General features: G+C 40.8%; 1 protein-coding gene across 2 annotated transcripts in view; it reads left to right on the top strand.

Moving 5' to 3' along the window:
- Positions 1-15,863, top strand: part of Taf2 (TATA-box binding protein associated factor 2) — a 67,995-nt gene that overhangs the window by 12,458 nt on the left and 39,674 nt on the right. For both annotated transcript variants that reach the window (XM_037197793.1, XM_028871915.2), the window contains exons 8-16: positions 16-129; positions 2,533-2,632; positions 4,656-4,741; positions 7,594-7,729; positions 10,907-11,061; positions 11,685-11,799; positions 12,094-12,203; positions 12,960-13,025; positions 14,947-15,199. In XM_037197793.1, the coding sequence (XP_037053688.1) occupies positions 16-129; positions 2,533-2,632; positions 4,656-4,741; positions 7,594-7,729; positions 10,907-11,061; positions 11,685-11,799; positions 12,094-12,203; positions 12,960-13,025; positions 14,947-15,199 (1,135 nt within the window). The remainder of the gene's footprint in view (positions 1-15; positions 130-2,532; positions 2,633-4,655; positions 4,742-7,593; positions 7,730-10,906; positions 11,062-11,684; positions 11,800-12,093; positions 12,204-12,959; positions 13,026-14,946; positions 15,200-15,863) is intronic.

The raw sequence follows: 15,863 nt of genomic DNA, 5'->3' as shown, positions 1-15,863 counted from the left end.
GTCTTTGGCTTTCAGCACAAACCTCCTGCACAGTGCCATGATTATAGATGAGACGCCGCTGACCAGACGGTGCTTAGCGCAGGCCTTAGCACAGCAGTTCTTCGGATGCTTCATATCCAGAATGTCGTGGTGAGTGACGTCAGAGCTGCAGACTGAGTCTCCCCCACCCCTCTTCTCTTGTTCTCTGACAGTGTCTTGTGGTCCATGTTGTCCCCAAACTTACTATGACACTTGATGCTCCTGCCTCTCCCTCCTGTGTTATATGCTGACTATTGCCCATAATTCATAAATGTTGGGGTTATTTTGAGAGATTGCCTCAAAAAAGACAATTAATAAATTAGCCAATTAGTAAAATTTTATCTGAATTATTTTTGTATCAACTTTATAAATCACTTTATTGTTGGTGGTGGTATTTTACTCTTTTCGGGGGGGCCCACCCCCCAGCTCCCTAATAAATCACACATGGAGGCTTATTTGTACTTATGAATGCCTGGCCTTAGCCCGGCTTCTTTCCTGCCAGCTTTCCTTAACTTACCCCATCAACCTTTTGCCTCTGGGCTTTTCCCATTCTCTAACTTCTGTAAATCTTACTCCGTGGCTTGCTGTGTAGCTGGGTGGCTGCCCCCTGGAGTCCTCCGCCTTCTCTGGCTCTTTCTCCTCTTTATAATTAGTGGGGCATGGTGGCACACACCTTTAACTTCAGCACTCAAAAAGCAGAGAGGCAGGTGCATCTTTGTGTGTTTGAGGCCAGTGTGATCTACGTAGAAAGTTCAGAGAAGCACCCACTGTATGGTGAGACCCTGTTTCAAAAAAACAAACAAAAAAAGTAGAGTTACTTATATAATTTACCATAAAATAAGAGCTCTGAAAAATAATATCTTAGCTGTATAGAATGGAGATTTTAATATATAGAAAACTAATTAAAATTCGAATGTCAGTGTTCAAATCAGGTGGAAAAATTTTTGAGATGATTCTTAAAGCAAAGTAGTTATCTTCAACAGTAGTGATAATGGGAGAGAATTTGCCTTTTAGTTTTTAAATTTTTGCTAGTTTTCTTGAGAGAAGGGAAGGAGAAGCGTATTTGGGGCTGGAGTGCGGCTCAGAGGTACAGTGCTTTCCTGTAGGTGCTAGCCCCTCGGTTTGAGCCCCAACTCTGAAAACAGAGATAGTCTTTATTTTCTTTAACTTGAGGTGAATTTTGTATTGATTTTAGTCTGTTTTGGGAGAAGGGGGTCTTAACACCGTGGCTCTGGCTGGCTTACAGTATAGACCAGGTTGGCCTCAAACTCTGTCTACTGAGTGAGTGCTAGGATTACAGATGGAAGTCACCACACTTGGCTACTTATAGTTAATTTAAAGCACTGTACAAAAATTCCTTGAGATTATAATTTCTTTTATATTTTAATAATGTAGGACTCACTTTTATCTTTTTTTTGTTTTGTTTTGTTTTGTTTTTCGAGACAGGGTTTTTCTGTGTAGCTTTGCGCCTTTCCTGGGACTCACTTGGTAGCTCAGGCTGGCCTTGAACTCTCAGAGATCTGCCTGGCTTTGCCTCCCGAGTGCTGGGATTAAAGGCGTGTGCCACCACCGCCCGGCTAGGACTCTTTTATCTTACTTTTTACAGATTTAATGTTGTTGTGTGTGTAAGATGGATATATGTGAGTAGATAAGTGGTTGGTGCCAGTTGCCTTTTCTCTAGAGAAAGTACAAATATTAAACAGTTTTGCTTAAGGATATTGTAAAACCTAGGTTGTGAAAGTTGTGTCTATATGTTACAGTAAAGAATGTGGGATTGGAGTTTCCTGTATGAGGATTTAAACTCAGGGTGTTGTACATGCTAGGCAAGCATTCTGTCACTGAGATATATTCTCAGTCCAAGAATGTGGATTTTGTTTTGATCTTTTGAGATAGCATCTTACCTAGCTTAAGATGTCCTTGAATTCAACTATGTAGCTGAGGGTAACCTTGAACTCTTGACCATTTTGCCTCATCCTCCAAGTGTGGAGAATGCCAGCACACCTTGCAAATGTGAACTTTTGAATTAAGCAGTCCTGATTACGGGCAAGTACTTCTTTCGTGGCAGACAGTCTGAACAGTGGCGTTGAGAGAAAGTAGCGCTATCAGAGTGAATACATTGCTAAATTCAACTTCCGAGGAGACAGTAAAGCATTGTGGACTTCTGACTTTTTCTGTACCATAGATCAAACCCAGAACTGCAAGAATGCTGGGAAACCACTACTACTGAGCTACACTATTCCAGCCTATACAGACAGACACAAAGTCTGTACAAAAAAATTTCTGTTACAGGATTCATACCCTTAGCACTAGTGGAGCCCATTCCTGATTTCCAAAGAAGACATCTGCCCACTTACAGTGTGTCAGGCCTTGTAATGAGCATTTGATTTTAAGCGGTTTTAAGATTAAAGATCCAGTCAGATGTGGAGAAGGGTGGGTGGACACTTACTCTGTTACACTGTTTGACCCTGCTTGGACAGGTTTTAATGATTAAAAGCTTTATTGACTTTTCCTTAGGTCTGATGAATGGGTGCTGAAGGGAATTTCCGGCTATATTTACGGACTCTGGATGAAAAAAACTTTTGGCGTTAATGAGTACCGCCATTGGATTAAAGAGGTATACAAGAGCTAGCTTTGTCTCCCACTTGTACGTCAGTAATGTATGCTAGTGTTTTCCTGATTTCCAGGTCCCCTGTCCTTCACTTTCTGTTTGTTTATTTTGTGTGTTGGGGGCAGTGCACAGCTAGGGTGTGTATGTGGACAGAAGACAGTTTACTGCAACTGTTTCTCTTGCACTGACTGTGAGTCCTGGAGTCAGGCTCAGTTTCTCAGGCTTTTTGGCCAAGTCTTTAACCATTGAGCCATCTTGCTAGCCCTCTTGTCCTCTAGTGATTGTGAAACAGCTCTTTTCAAATACAGTGAAAATTACATCACAAGAAAAGATTTAACTCTGCTTCCTACGTTTGTTTCCCAGTCTTAGCTGGGTAAGGATGGCAGAGTGGCGGTGTCCACTTCACTCGGAGGGAGAGTGACACCTTACTCGTACAGTGGGAATGGTGCAAAGCACACAGCCGCCACCTGTGTATCAGCGAGCCTTCAATACCTACCTACCTGTTCTCTGTCATTGCCACGTCTTTCTCTGTTATTTAAAGATGAAGGCAAAAAATAAAAAGAGTATTTTGGATATCTATTTCTTATGCACATAGATACTTTATTGATTTCTTTAGATTTGATTAGATCCTTAAATTTATTGTTTTCAAGTAGAAAAATCCCCACCTTAATATCATTATTAAATTAACATTCTATCCAAAGAATTGTTAGAGGGGTCATACACTTAGCACTGGTAGAGCCCATTCTTGCTTTTAGAAGAAGGAAATAACTGACCGTTTAACAGTGTGTAATGAAATAGTATTGTAATAAAAATAGTACTTGTAATAAAAAGAGTACTATCAATTCTTTTACTCTCCCTGCTTTACATATGAAGAAACTAAGGCACATAGATGTGGTGATGTATTGTGTAGCCTAATAAAGTTTGCCTGAAGATCAGAGAACAGAATAAGCTACTAGAGTAAACATAGATGCCAGGCAGTGGTGGCACACACCTTTAATCCCAGGACTAGGAAGGAAGTGACATGTCTGGGCAGAGAAAGATACAGAAGGCGTGAGGAGACAGGAAACTAGGCCTTTTTCGGCTGGATCCCTTTCGGCTGAGGATTCGTGGAGTCGGTGAAGTGAGAAGTAGCTGTGGCTTGTTCTTTTGTCTCTGTGATCTTTCAGCATTTACTCCAGTATCTGGTTCTAGGTTTTTTACTATAAGACCATTTAGATTTCATGTTACACATAGAGTTTAAATTGTTTAGTAAAGTATAGGCTAATCAACTGTATTGCCAGGATCCAGTTGGCTTTTAACCATCTTACGATGCTGTTTACCGCTTTTCTCTGCTGTCTATATTATTAACCCGTTCATGAATTCCAGCATAGTTATGATGTTGTCTTTTTTTTAAAAACATTTATTACTTGACTGTATTTTCCTCTTCTTTTTTTTTTTTAAAGATTTATTTATTAGTTATGCACATACATCTGCATGCCAGGAGAGGGCACTAGATCTCATAGATGGTTGTGAGCCACCATGTAGTTGCTGGGATTTGAACTCAGGATGTCTGGAAGAGCAGCCATGTTCTTAATTTCTGAGCCATCTCTCAAGTCCTGATGTTGTCTTTTTTAAACTTTTCTTTTTTAAAAACTGGCTACTATATGTTAGAGAAGAACAGAGGAGTTTTAAATTGATAGATTATTACATAATTCAATCTCCCTTCTTCTTAACTGCCTTAGTCCTCAGATGTAAAATACTGAGGACTAAGTCAGTTTAGAAGACAATTCTGAGAGGCAGAGAAGAGCCATAAGGAAAAGTTGCTGACCTGCTATCGAGCCCTGCAGTCACAAACACAGAGACATTTTTGGATTTTGCCCTTGAGTCAGCTTGTGTAGCTTGCTCTGTTTAAAAAATAGGAACTATTCTCCAGATATAGTTTGCTATCTTATATTTACATCTGATTCCACCAAAGAAAATTTGTGCTCTAGTATTAAAGACTGCTGTATGAAGAAGTTTTCACTGACTCTTACTTTTGTATCTTTTTTAGGAGCTAGATAAAATAGTGGCGTATGAATTGAAAACCGGGGGAGTTTTATTACATCCCATATTTGGTGGTGGAAAAGAAAAGGATAAGTATGTTATCGTTCTGAGATGATGTTATGAACCTCGTTTAATAGACGACCTCTTAGAGGATCGCTTGTGTGTTTCTTGAGAACCATAATGGTAGTGTGACGCCCCAGACTGACAGTTTGTCAGTGCCCCTCACTGCTGTTGGGTCACTCGGTGCCTGCCGGTGAATGAAACTTAGTGCTAAGTTTTCTAACCCAACTTCCTCATACTGTTGTTAAAGCTTAAAATCTTTGGAAGTAGTGATTTTGCTTGTTGTGATGGTTAATCTTAATTGTCAACCTGATTCAATTGAGAAATGCCCAGAAGATTAGTAAAGCACACTTCTAAGTGTGTGTGAAGATGTTTCCAGGGAGGATTGAGCAGACAAGAAGCTACTTTACTGGGGGTGCACTACCCTGTGCACTAGCCTTAGGAGGCACAGGGCTGCTTTATGGGGGTACACTATCCTGTGCACTAGCCTTAGGAGGCATGAGGCTAGTTGAAATGAAAGAGGTCAAGGAAGAACCCCACAAGCATTTTCTCCCTGCTTCCTGGCTTCCAGGAGACAGTATCTGTGCTCTGCCATGTCCTTCCCACCAAGTAGATTAAAACTGAGCTATAATTGAATAGGACATGGTGACACACACCTATAATCCCAGCACTCAGGAGGCAAAGTCTCAAATCAGCCAAATCTACATAGCAGCGTGATCCTATCACAAAACATTATATATAATATATTCTATAATTCCAGCACTTGGCTGAGGCAAGAGGAATGATGATATGACTATAACAAAACCTCAAGACCATCCTGGAGCTGGGCACAGTGGTGCATGTCATTAATCCCAGCATTCAGAAGGCAGAGGCAGCCAGCCTGGTCTACATAGTGAGTTCCAGGACAGCCAGGACACAGAAAGACCCTGTCTCAAAAATAAATAAATGAAATAAAAGATCCTAGATCAGTTCCAGGCCAGTACTATGTTTAAAACAAAACAAAACAAAAAAACAAAAAGTGAGCTGTAGTACATCCTTCCATTTTTCAGTCATTTTGATCAGGTTTTGATACAGACAAAAAGTTTAGCACAGAAAATGTGCACTGTCTCTAAAGTTAACTATGGTTCTTAATCCTTTGGAGCTGAGTTTTGAAAGGAATTTGGAACAGTTTGGAGATGTGGGCTTTGGTATCTCTAAGAGTATGTACAACAGTATGTTTAGTGGGCAGTTCTGTTTAGAGCTCAGGAGACCAAATGCCAAGAGAAATGTGGACAGTAAAGACCGACTCAGGAAGTTTATGATACAACTGAGAACTCTACCAGGAGTTGGGCTAGAGGCCATGCATGTCAAATTATAGCAAAGAACAGGTCTCCACTTTTCTACCCTGAGATTTCAAGGTAGCTTTTGTGTAAATTTTGTTGGCTGCTTTGAGACAGGTTTACAGTGAAAATTGTGAGCAGAAAACTTTTAAGTTTGCCCAGAAAAGAAATAAAGTCAGGGCCATGGGAGCTGACAGCCGAAGAGATTAAGAGCATTAAAAGAAGCAAAGGAATTTGCACTGGGACAATAGGAAAGGCTCCTTGAGGCCATCTCAGGAACTGCCTGAACCTCACCTGTCATGGGTATAAGGGAAAAGATGAGAAGAAAGCTCTAGAGCTCCCTGATTGTGCCTGGATCTCCAGGGACAGGTTTTCCTGAGTTCAGCCATATGGATACTACAGGCCATGCAGCTGAAGTCCGAGAAGGTCTGGCTACTGATTGAGCAGGTAGCTGACCTTGGTATCAGCTGTGTGATGGCTTTGCAGGTATGTGGTGTGCAAGTTACGAGGTCATAGAGGCCTGAACCCAGATTTCAGTGGAAGACCTGGGAGGCTAAGCAGTGTGTGGCGAGGTCGGGACCCCTTGGGTAGCCTCTGAGTGCATAAGGGTATGAGAATGAAGCCAGAGATGGAGTCAGACCCCAGGAAGTCAGAGTGGTGAGAAACCTGCAAGGAAAAGCTTCAGGCAGCCAGTGCAGCCCAAGACAGACTGTGTGTACTATCAAAGCGAAGCAGCAAGTGCCAGGCTGCAGAAGAACTTGGGACCCACACCTGGCTCCTACAGTAAGTCCTGGATGCTGGACAAGGAACTGTGGTGTCTTAAGTTTTACTCTGCTGTGCTTTGGTTTGCATTGGACCTATCCTTCTGTTCTCCTCTGCTTAGGAATAAGAATGTTTACTCAGCCATTGTATCATGAGAGTGTTGGCACAAAAACACAAGGCTGACCTCAAAGGGGAGTATAAGAGATAGTTTATTCCAGAGCTAGGTAAGGGTGACCATGGCCCATGGACACAGGTAGGTGCAGGTTTCCCCAAACCCCATATTCCTGTGTGGCAGCAGTTTTGTGTTAACAGAACAAAGTCATAAATCAGCAAACTTTTCAAATACATCGTTGGTACTCAGTGTCAGTCCCAGGGATTCTCAAATGCATTAGCAGCGGAGCTGCACTGCAGCCTTGTCCTTGGATTTTTCTTGTTTTTACAGTTATATTGTTTCTATTTTATGTATATGGGTAAAGCTGAATTTGGAGGGAACACCACACAGGCATTGATTGTGAGAGTATAATTTGATACACTTTTGAAAGGTAATTAGTTAGAACCAATCAGTTTTAGGATGCTTGTGTTACGGTAACAGCGTTTCTGCTATATGTATAGGATCATAAAAAAATTCTGCTTTTAGGTATTTGCTGTGCAAAAGTATTTGTGTAAAATTTACTGTAGCATTTTGGAAGAGTGGAAAATTATGAAAAGCTTAAATTGTTTACATTAAATGTAAAGTCCATCTTCTACTTATTTTTTTCTTTAATAGTCATATTTGTTTTATTGAGTGAATTTGTTTTTTTCCAGCCCTGCATCTCATCTTCACTTTTCAATAAAGCATCCACACACACTGTCCTGGGAATACTACACTATGTTTCAGTGTAAGGCTCACCTTGTGATGAGACTGATTGAGAACAGAATCAGCATGGAGTTTATGCTACAGGTAAGTACTAGCATTAAGAACTTAGCAACCGGGAGGCAGAGCCAGGCGGATCTCTGTGAGTTCGAGGCCAGCCTGGGCTACCAAGTGAGCTCCAGGAAAGGCTCAAAGCTACACAGAGAAACCCTGTCTCGAAAAACCAAAAAAAAAAAAAAAAAAAAAAAAAAAAAAGAACTTAGCAACATTAAAGAAATAACTGTATGTCTGTATGTGTTAGTTACTTTTTTATTGCTGAGATAAAACACCATGACCAAAGCAACTTATTATTTATTTGTTATTTATTTTTTGAGATAGAGTTTCTCTTTGTAGCCTTGACTGTCCTGGAACTCAACTCTGTAGACCAGGCTGGCCTTGAACTCAGAGCTCCACCTGCCTTTGCCTTCCAAGTACTGGAATTAAAGGTGTGTGTCACCACCACCTGGCGACTAAGGCAGCTTATTTCTTATTTATTTATTTATTTATTTATTTATTTATTTATTTATTTATTTATTTATTTATTTATTTTAGCTGAGGACCGAACCCTAGGCAAGCGCTCTACCACTGATCTAAATCCCCAACCCAAATCTTTTTTTTTTTTTTTTTTTGGCTTTTCGAGACAGGGTTTCTCTGTGTAGCTTTGCGCCTTTCCTGGAACTTACTTTGTAGACCAGGCTGGCCTTGAAATCACAGAGATCCGCCTGCCTCTGCCTCCTGAGTGCTGGGATTAAAGGCGTGCACCACCACCACCACCACCACCACCACCACCACCACCACCACCCGGCTTAAGGCAGCTTATTAAAGTGTTTATTTGAGCTTAAAGTTCCGGGGCTAGAGTCTGTGGTGTGGAGCAAAGGCAGGGTGATGGGCAGCTGAGACAGCAGGGAAGACGCATATTTTGGTCCACAAACAGGAGTCAGAACACATTGAGAATGGAGACTTTGAAACCCTAAAGCCTGCCCCTGTGACACACCTCCTCTAGAAAGGCCACCCTTCCTAGTTCTCAAACAGCTGCCAACTGGTGACCAAGTATTCAAATGCCCGAGACTCATGGGGCACAGTTCATTTAAGTCAGCACATTCTCCTCCCTGTCTCTCATAGTCTTATGGCCATATCATCATGCAAAATACATCTAGTCCAGCTTCAAAAGTCCCCACAGTCTTTACAGTTAAAACACTGTTTCAAAGTCCAAAATTTCTTCTGAGAATCCAGGCAATCCTTTAATTATAATTATCTGTAAAAGGAAAAACAAATTACACCGGGCAGTGGTGGTGCACACCTTTGATCTCAGCATTGGAGAGGCAGAGGCAGGGGGATCTCTGAGTTTGAGGCCAACCTGGTCTACAGAGCAAATTCCAGGATAGCCACAGCTACACAGAGAAACACAGTCTAGAACAAAAAAGAAAAAAAATGCATAATTCTAACAGAGAATGGTGTATAAATATATTACCATTCCGAAAGGGAGGAATTGAGGCAGAGTGAAGAAAAGCTGGACCAAAGCAAGACTGAAACACAGTGGGACAGACTCTGATTTCCTTAGCTCTCTATCCAGTGTTAAAGGGTTTAGATGGCTCTGCCCTTCCTGCTTTCCTGCCTGCAGCACACTTGTGTCTCCTGAGCTCATTCCCCTCCCTGTGTGTAGCTCTCCTTGACAGATGTCCATGGCTCTAGCACCCCCAACCTCTTGGGGTCTCCAACACAGCTAAGGTTTCACCAAGTGGCCTCTGAAGGCCTCCATACAGGGACTTATCTGCCACACATCTGGCCTCAGCTGCTCTCCTTAACACCAGAGGAAGATTCCACAGCAGTTACTTTGTTGCTATCATTAAATTTTGCCATAGTCTAAAGTTTTAGTACAAGTAGTTGCAATATAGGAGATGAAATAGTAGAAACAAGGTAGATGGATTGCTTGTATAAATATATATGCTTTTTTTTGACCCGCTCTCTCTCCTTCCCCATTCCATTCTATTCTTCTTTTGTCTTTTTCTTTATTGCTCTTTTTCTCCTTGAAATGCTGGGGATCAAATATATGGTCTTATACTTATTAGGCAAATGCTGTTCTCAAACAGATAGATGCGTTAAAGAATAACAGCTAAATTTTCCCCATTGATAACATTCTTAAAGGCAGTTTGAAAGAAAAACTTGTAAAAAATCATTTTTGCTGAGGATGTAGTGTAGTGGAGTGCTTGCTTAATGTGACTGGGGCCCTGGGTTTAATTCCTGGTGTTATAAAAATGAAAACATACAATTTTTTCTAAAGATCGAAAAACAGAAATATTAAATAAGAAAAGTGTGCCATAAAAAAGGGCATTTATACTTTTCAGAATGGAATGGATTTAAAAAAAAAATTTTTTTTTTAATATTTATTTATTATCTATACACAGTGTTCTGCTTGCTTGCATGTACCTGAACACCAGAAGAGGGCACCAGACCTCATTACAGATGGTTGTGAGCCACCATGTGGTTGCTGGGAGTTGAACTCATGACCTCTGGAAGAACAGCCAGTGCTCTTAACCTCTGAGCCACCTCTCCAGCCCCCTGGATTTTAATTAGTATTCTCATATATGAATTTTCTTTTGTAATGCTAGGTCGCTGTGATACCCTCACATGTGCTAGGTAAATACCATCTCACTAACCACAGCTCCATTCCTTTCATATTTCCTTTTTTAAAAGTAAAAAACACATGAAATTTATGGCATGCTTAACATGAGAGTATTAGGCTCCTAATAAATATTCCTAGTTTTGAATTCCTGTGTAAAATTTGGTAGGTATTATATATTGTGCTTCTAATCCTTAATAAATGATATTTTGTGTGTGCATCGTTAGCATTCAGTGATGTTTCTATGAACAATGTTCTTTTTTTTTTTTTTTTTTTTTTTTTTTTGGTTTTTCGAGACAGGGTTTCTCTGTGTAGCTTTGCGCCTTTCCTGGAGCTCACTTGGTAGCCCAGGCTGGCCTCGAACTCACAGAGATCCGCCTGGCTCTGCCTCCCGAGTGCTGGGATTAAAGGCGTGCGCCACCAACGCCCGGCCAATGTTCTTATATTCTGTTTAAATATTTGTTTTTCTTGTTTTTAGTAGTTAACTCAAAAAATCTATATGTTATATAATTGCTGTCTTCTGTAAATGTTCACATAAAGATCCAGTGCAACCGAGGTGCAGTGTCCCATTGGAAACGGTGTTATGTGGGCTTCTGTCCTTGCAGGTCTTCAATAAACTACTAAGTCTGGCTAGCACCGCCTCGTCTCAGAAGTTCCAGTCACACATGTGGAGCCAGATGCTGGTTTCCACCTATGGGTTTTTGAAATCCATTTCCAACGTCTCCGGCAAAGACATCCAGCCCTTAATAAAGCAGTGGGTGTATCCTTTTCAGTAGCAGCTCAGCAAAGTCAGGAAGAGAATAAGCTATGGGAAATATGGGAAAGAGGGAGGCGATCCATTGATATTTCTTTAAAATTAGAAATAACTGACCTGTGACTTGTGTCTTCTAAAGCTCCTTCCAAAAACTGAGTTGGAATCATATGTAAACATGATGTTTATATTTATAAAATTTGACATAGTTTGTGCTGTTTCATATGAACAGGAAGGTAGGTTCCATGGAGATAAGGTAAGTACTCTAGCAGACAGGCTTATAGTATTACTTGTAAGATGAAATGGTCTGGTGACTTTTAAATGTGCTCGGAGCTTGGCACGACTTGAATGGTATCTTGGAACTTGGCAATTTTTGCATTTTTCATTTGAAAGTACTATTAATAATCCAGTGGAGTGGTGTTACTTTAAAAACATGAGCTTCTCAATGTTTCAGAAATTTTGTTTAATCTGGGTAACATTTTTCACAAGAATTTTGACTATTTTGCCACCTGGGATATAATGAAGTGTACTTTGATCTAGTGGGAATACATTTGAAAATTGTTAATATAATAAACTTTTTTAAAAAGCACATTTTCATTTTAGTATATAAAATTTCCTTTACAATTCTTCAGAGACCAGAGTGGAGTAGTAAAATTTTACGGAAGTTTTGCGTTTAATAGAAAACGAAACGTTTTAGAACTAGAAATAAAACAAGATTACACATCTCCGGGAACTCAGAAGTATGTGGTAAGTGTTTTTCTAGAAGAGTGTGTTGCTCTGTCACGCCCGTTCCAGTAGAGGAAGGGCTTTCAGGCTGGGGTGACTGATGACTTTGCAGCGAGTTCTTGAAGGGAAGAGGCTACAGAGAGAGATTTCAGAGCATGCATCCTTTTGCTCCCCTGTGCTTGGCACCAGCTGCGGTCTCACCCTGTCACTGTGTATACTTTGATATTGTGACTTACCTGCCTTTAAATGTAAGGCTATGCATTGGCCATTTTCTAGAAGTCTGAATGGTATGTTGTTGCTGTTCTTTCTTTTAAGGGACCACTTAAAGTGACAGTGCAAGAGTTAGACGGATCCTTCAACCATACCTTGCAAATTGAAGAAAACAGCCTTAAACATGATATACCCTGCCACTCCAAAAGCAGAAGGTAGGCAATGAGTCCTAACTCTAAACCGGAGCTGAAACTACAAATCTGACCTGGAAAAAGGGCTAACTTAAACTCCAGTTGTACAGCCAATGTGTGCAGGAAGAGCATCTTACCTGCTGGCTTTTTCTCCTATTGTACATCGTGTTAGCATTACCACACATACTTTGCATCTGATGTCGTTAACGTTTTTGAGACAGGAACTCATGTAGCCCTACTAGCCTTGATCTTATTTCCACCTCCTGAATATTAGAATCACAGGCATGCATCCCTACACACCCAGCTCTTGCTTTCTGTTGTTGAAACACCTCTGTCTTTGGAATTATTTTTTTTTATATTTATTTAAATTAATTAGGACATATTATCACTCTATAGTCCAGGCTGGCTTAGAATTCACTATTTATACTATACTAAATGCAATCTGTGTGCCTCTGCTGCCCAAGTGCTGGGATTATAGGGATTATAGGCTTCTGCTATCATGTCTGGCTTTAAATAAATTTTTTATTTGCTTTTTTTTTTTTTTTTTTTTGAGGGGGGGCAGGTCTCATGTATTCCAGGCTGATTTGCTTTCAATACTCACTTTCTCTAGCTTCAAGCTAGATTTTGTTGTTCTTAAATTCCATTTCATTGTATAGTCACTCTTCTTTGGCATATCTTTTAATGTTTCATGAAACCCTGTATTTGAACTTTGACTTCTTAGTAGCTCCATTCTAATTTGGAAATCCCACAGTTTTCAATTTTACTTTTCTTTAAATATAGGAATAAGAAGAAAAAAATCCCACTGATGAATGGGGAAGAAGTTGACATGGATCTTTCTGCAATGGAGTAAGTTACTTAAAAGTATGTAATTATCTTTGAAATGCATGTTTTTAAAACCAGTTAAAGTCAAGCAAAACTGTTAGGAAACAATTGACTCATTGAGGACAAGACATATTCAGACTGGCTGAAAAGAAGAAATGCAGTAGTGTAGGCCCGGGCCCAGCCTCAGCTACACAGCCTTCTTGTTCTCTTGGTGGTTCCTTGAGTAGTAGTTCTCAAACTGATATGCATGGGACTCACTTGAGAAACCTTAAAATGCCATTTCTGATTCATTGTGTTACTTGTGGGCCTGAAGTTTCGATTTCAAGTGAATCCAGGGTGACAGTCATTGTGTTTGGGACAGTGCTCCGGAGCACGGTGAGACAACTTCAGTGGTTGTGCTGTTTGAATACCACGCTTCTAAGTTTTCCTGTTTAGTTTTGGTTCCTTGAGACAAGGTCTCTTGTAGCCCAGGTGGTTTTTGTTAAGCCTGGCCTTTTGCTTTTGTTTTAACTTTATTTTACATGCATGAATGTGTTGTGCTTGCATGTAAGTCTGTGTTTGACATGCATGCCTGGTGCCTGTGGAGGTCAAAAGAGAACGCACCAGATCTGCTGGCACTGGAGTTGCAGACAGTTGTGAGTTGCCGTGTGCGTGCTGGGAATTAATTGAACCTGGGTCCTCTTAACCGCTGAGCCATCTCTCCAGCCTCTGGACTTGAATTCTTGATGCTCCTGCTTCTACAGCTGATTGTGATACTGTTTGATATTTCTTAATTATATATATATATTTTTTTGGTTTTTCGAGACAGGGTTTCTCTTGTGTAGCTTTGCGCCTTTCCTGGAGCTCACTTGGTAGCCCAGGCTGGCCTCGAACTCACAGAGATCCGCCTGCCTCTGCCTCCCGAGTGCTGGGATTAAAGGCGTGCGCCACCACCGCCCGGCTCTCTTAAGTATATTTTTATACTGAGTATGTCGCAAGCACCCAGGATTGAACTGAACTGGTATTGCAAAGTGGTATTCTTCTGATCAAATATTGACACAGACTTAATTTTCACTTTGTGTGTTACTTGAGAAATACATGAGAATAAATTGATGGGCCTTCAAAATATGATTTGAACTTTTTTGAGAAATGTAGTCATGATCTCTTTTTTGTTTTGAAGCAGGGTTTCTCTTTGTAACAGCTCTGGCTGTCCTGGAACTCGTTTTGTAAACCAGGCTGGCTTCAGACTCAGAGATCCACTTGCCTCTGCCTCCTGAGTGCTAGGATCAAAGGCATGTGCCACTACCACCCAGTGAGTCTAGCATTTTAAAAGATACTGTATGTTAACTAGAATTAATTCAGTAAAACAAACGCTTTCCTTTTTTTTTTTTATATTTCTAATAAGGGGTAATGTTTATAGCTATCATCAGTTATAGGAAGTTAAAGAAAGTTTTATCATTTACATTTTTTTTTAAAGATTTATTTGTTATGTATACAGTGTTCTATTTGCATGTATCCCTGCAGGCCAGAAGAGGGCACCAGATCTCATTACAGATGATTGTGAGCCACCATGTGGGTGCTGGGAATTGAACTCAGGACCTCTGGAAGAACAACCAGTGTTCTTAACCTCTGAGTCATCTCTCCAGCCCCTATCATTTACATTTTGATATCTCATAATTGCAGTAAAACTTCCCAGAGTAATATTTTCAGTGGAAAATTTGGAATTTGGTATTCTGTGTGGTAACTCTTCATTATGTGGCAACTCTTCATACCTTTAAAGATCTTTAGTAAGATTGTGAGAAAGTTAGCATAACACAGTGAAAAGCTGGTTGAAGTTTTAAAGTATGACTATGATAAAACTCAACAGCAGGCAAAGCCTGTGCCTAGAGGAGAGACTGAGTAGTGACTGCTTTGTTTTTGTTTTCCATAGGTAAGTTTAAAGTTCTAAAATTTTATTTTCTCTTAGCGCTGATTCCCCTTTGCTGTGGATAAGGATAGACCCAGACATGTCAGTCCTGAGGAAGGTGGAATTTGAGCAGGCTGATTTCATGTGGCAGTATGAACTCCGCTACGAGAGAGATGTTGTTGCTCAGCAGGAATCCATCCTGGCCTTGGAAAAATTCCCCACGCCAGCATCTCGTCTTGCACTCACTGATATTCTCGAGCAGGAGCAGTGTTTCTACCGAGTTCGAATGTCGGCGTGCTTCTGTCTTGCAAAGGTGAGGTGACACAGGAGAAAGGAGATTGCCCGACGGCTGCTGTGCACTTTACACAAACGCTCTGGGAGTGAATTCAGACTCACCAGAGTCTGTAAGTTTTCCTTGGTCACTGGACCTTGGAAAGCTTGTACCAGATGCTTCTGACAGCACTGATTTAAAAAAAAAAAAACAACTTTGATATAAAAATAGGCATATATGCCGGGCTGTGGTGGCACATGCCTTTAATCCCAGCACTCGGGAGGCAGAGCCAAGCGGATCTATGTGAGTTCAAGGCCAGCCTGGTCTACAGAGCAAGATCCAGGACAGGCACCAAAACTACACGGAGAAACCTTGTCTCGAAACAAAACAAAGCCGGGTGGTGGCACACGCCTTTAATCCCAGCACTCAGGAGGCAGAGGCAGGCGGATCTTTGTGAGTTCGAGGCCAGCCTGGGCTACCAAGTGAGTTCCAGGAAAGGCGCAAAGCTACACAGAGAAACCCTGTCTCGAAAAACCAAAAAAGAAAAAAAAGAAAAAAAGAAGCAAAACAAAACAAAATCCATTTTTAAATTGCCAACCATATATATATGTTGTTGTTGTTGTTTTGTTTTTTTGAGACAGGGTTTCTCTGTGTAACTACAGCCTTGGCTATCCTAGAACTCACTTGGTAGCCCATGCTGGCCTCA

Source organism: Peromyscus leucopus, chromosome 20 (genome assembly GCF_004664715.2).
Source record: "Peromyscus leucopus breed LL Stock chromosome 20, UCI_PerLeu_2.1, whole genome shotgun sequence".
Taxonomy (NCBI): Eukaryota; Metazoa; Chordata; class Mammalia; order Rodentia; family Cricetidae; genus Peromyscus; species Peromyscus leucopus.
This window is presented reverse-complemented; position numbering and strand designations above follow the sequence as displayed.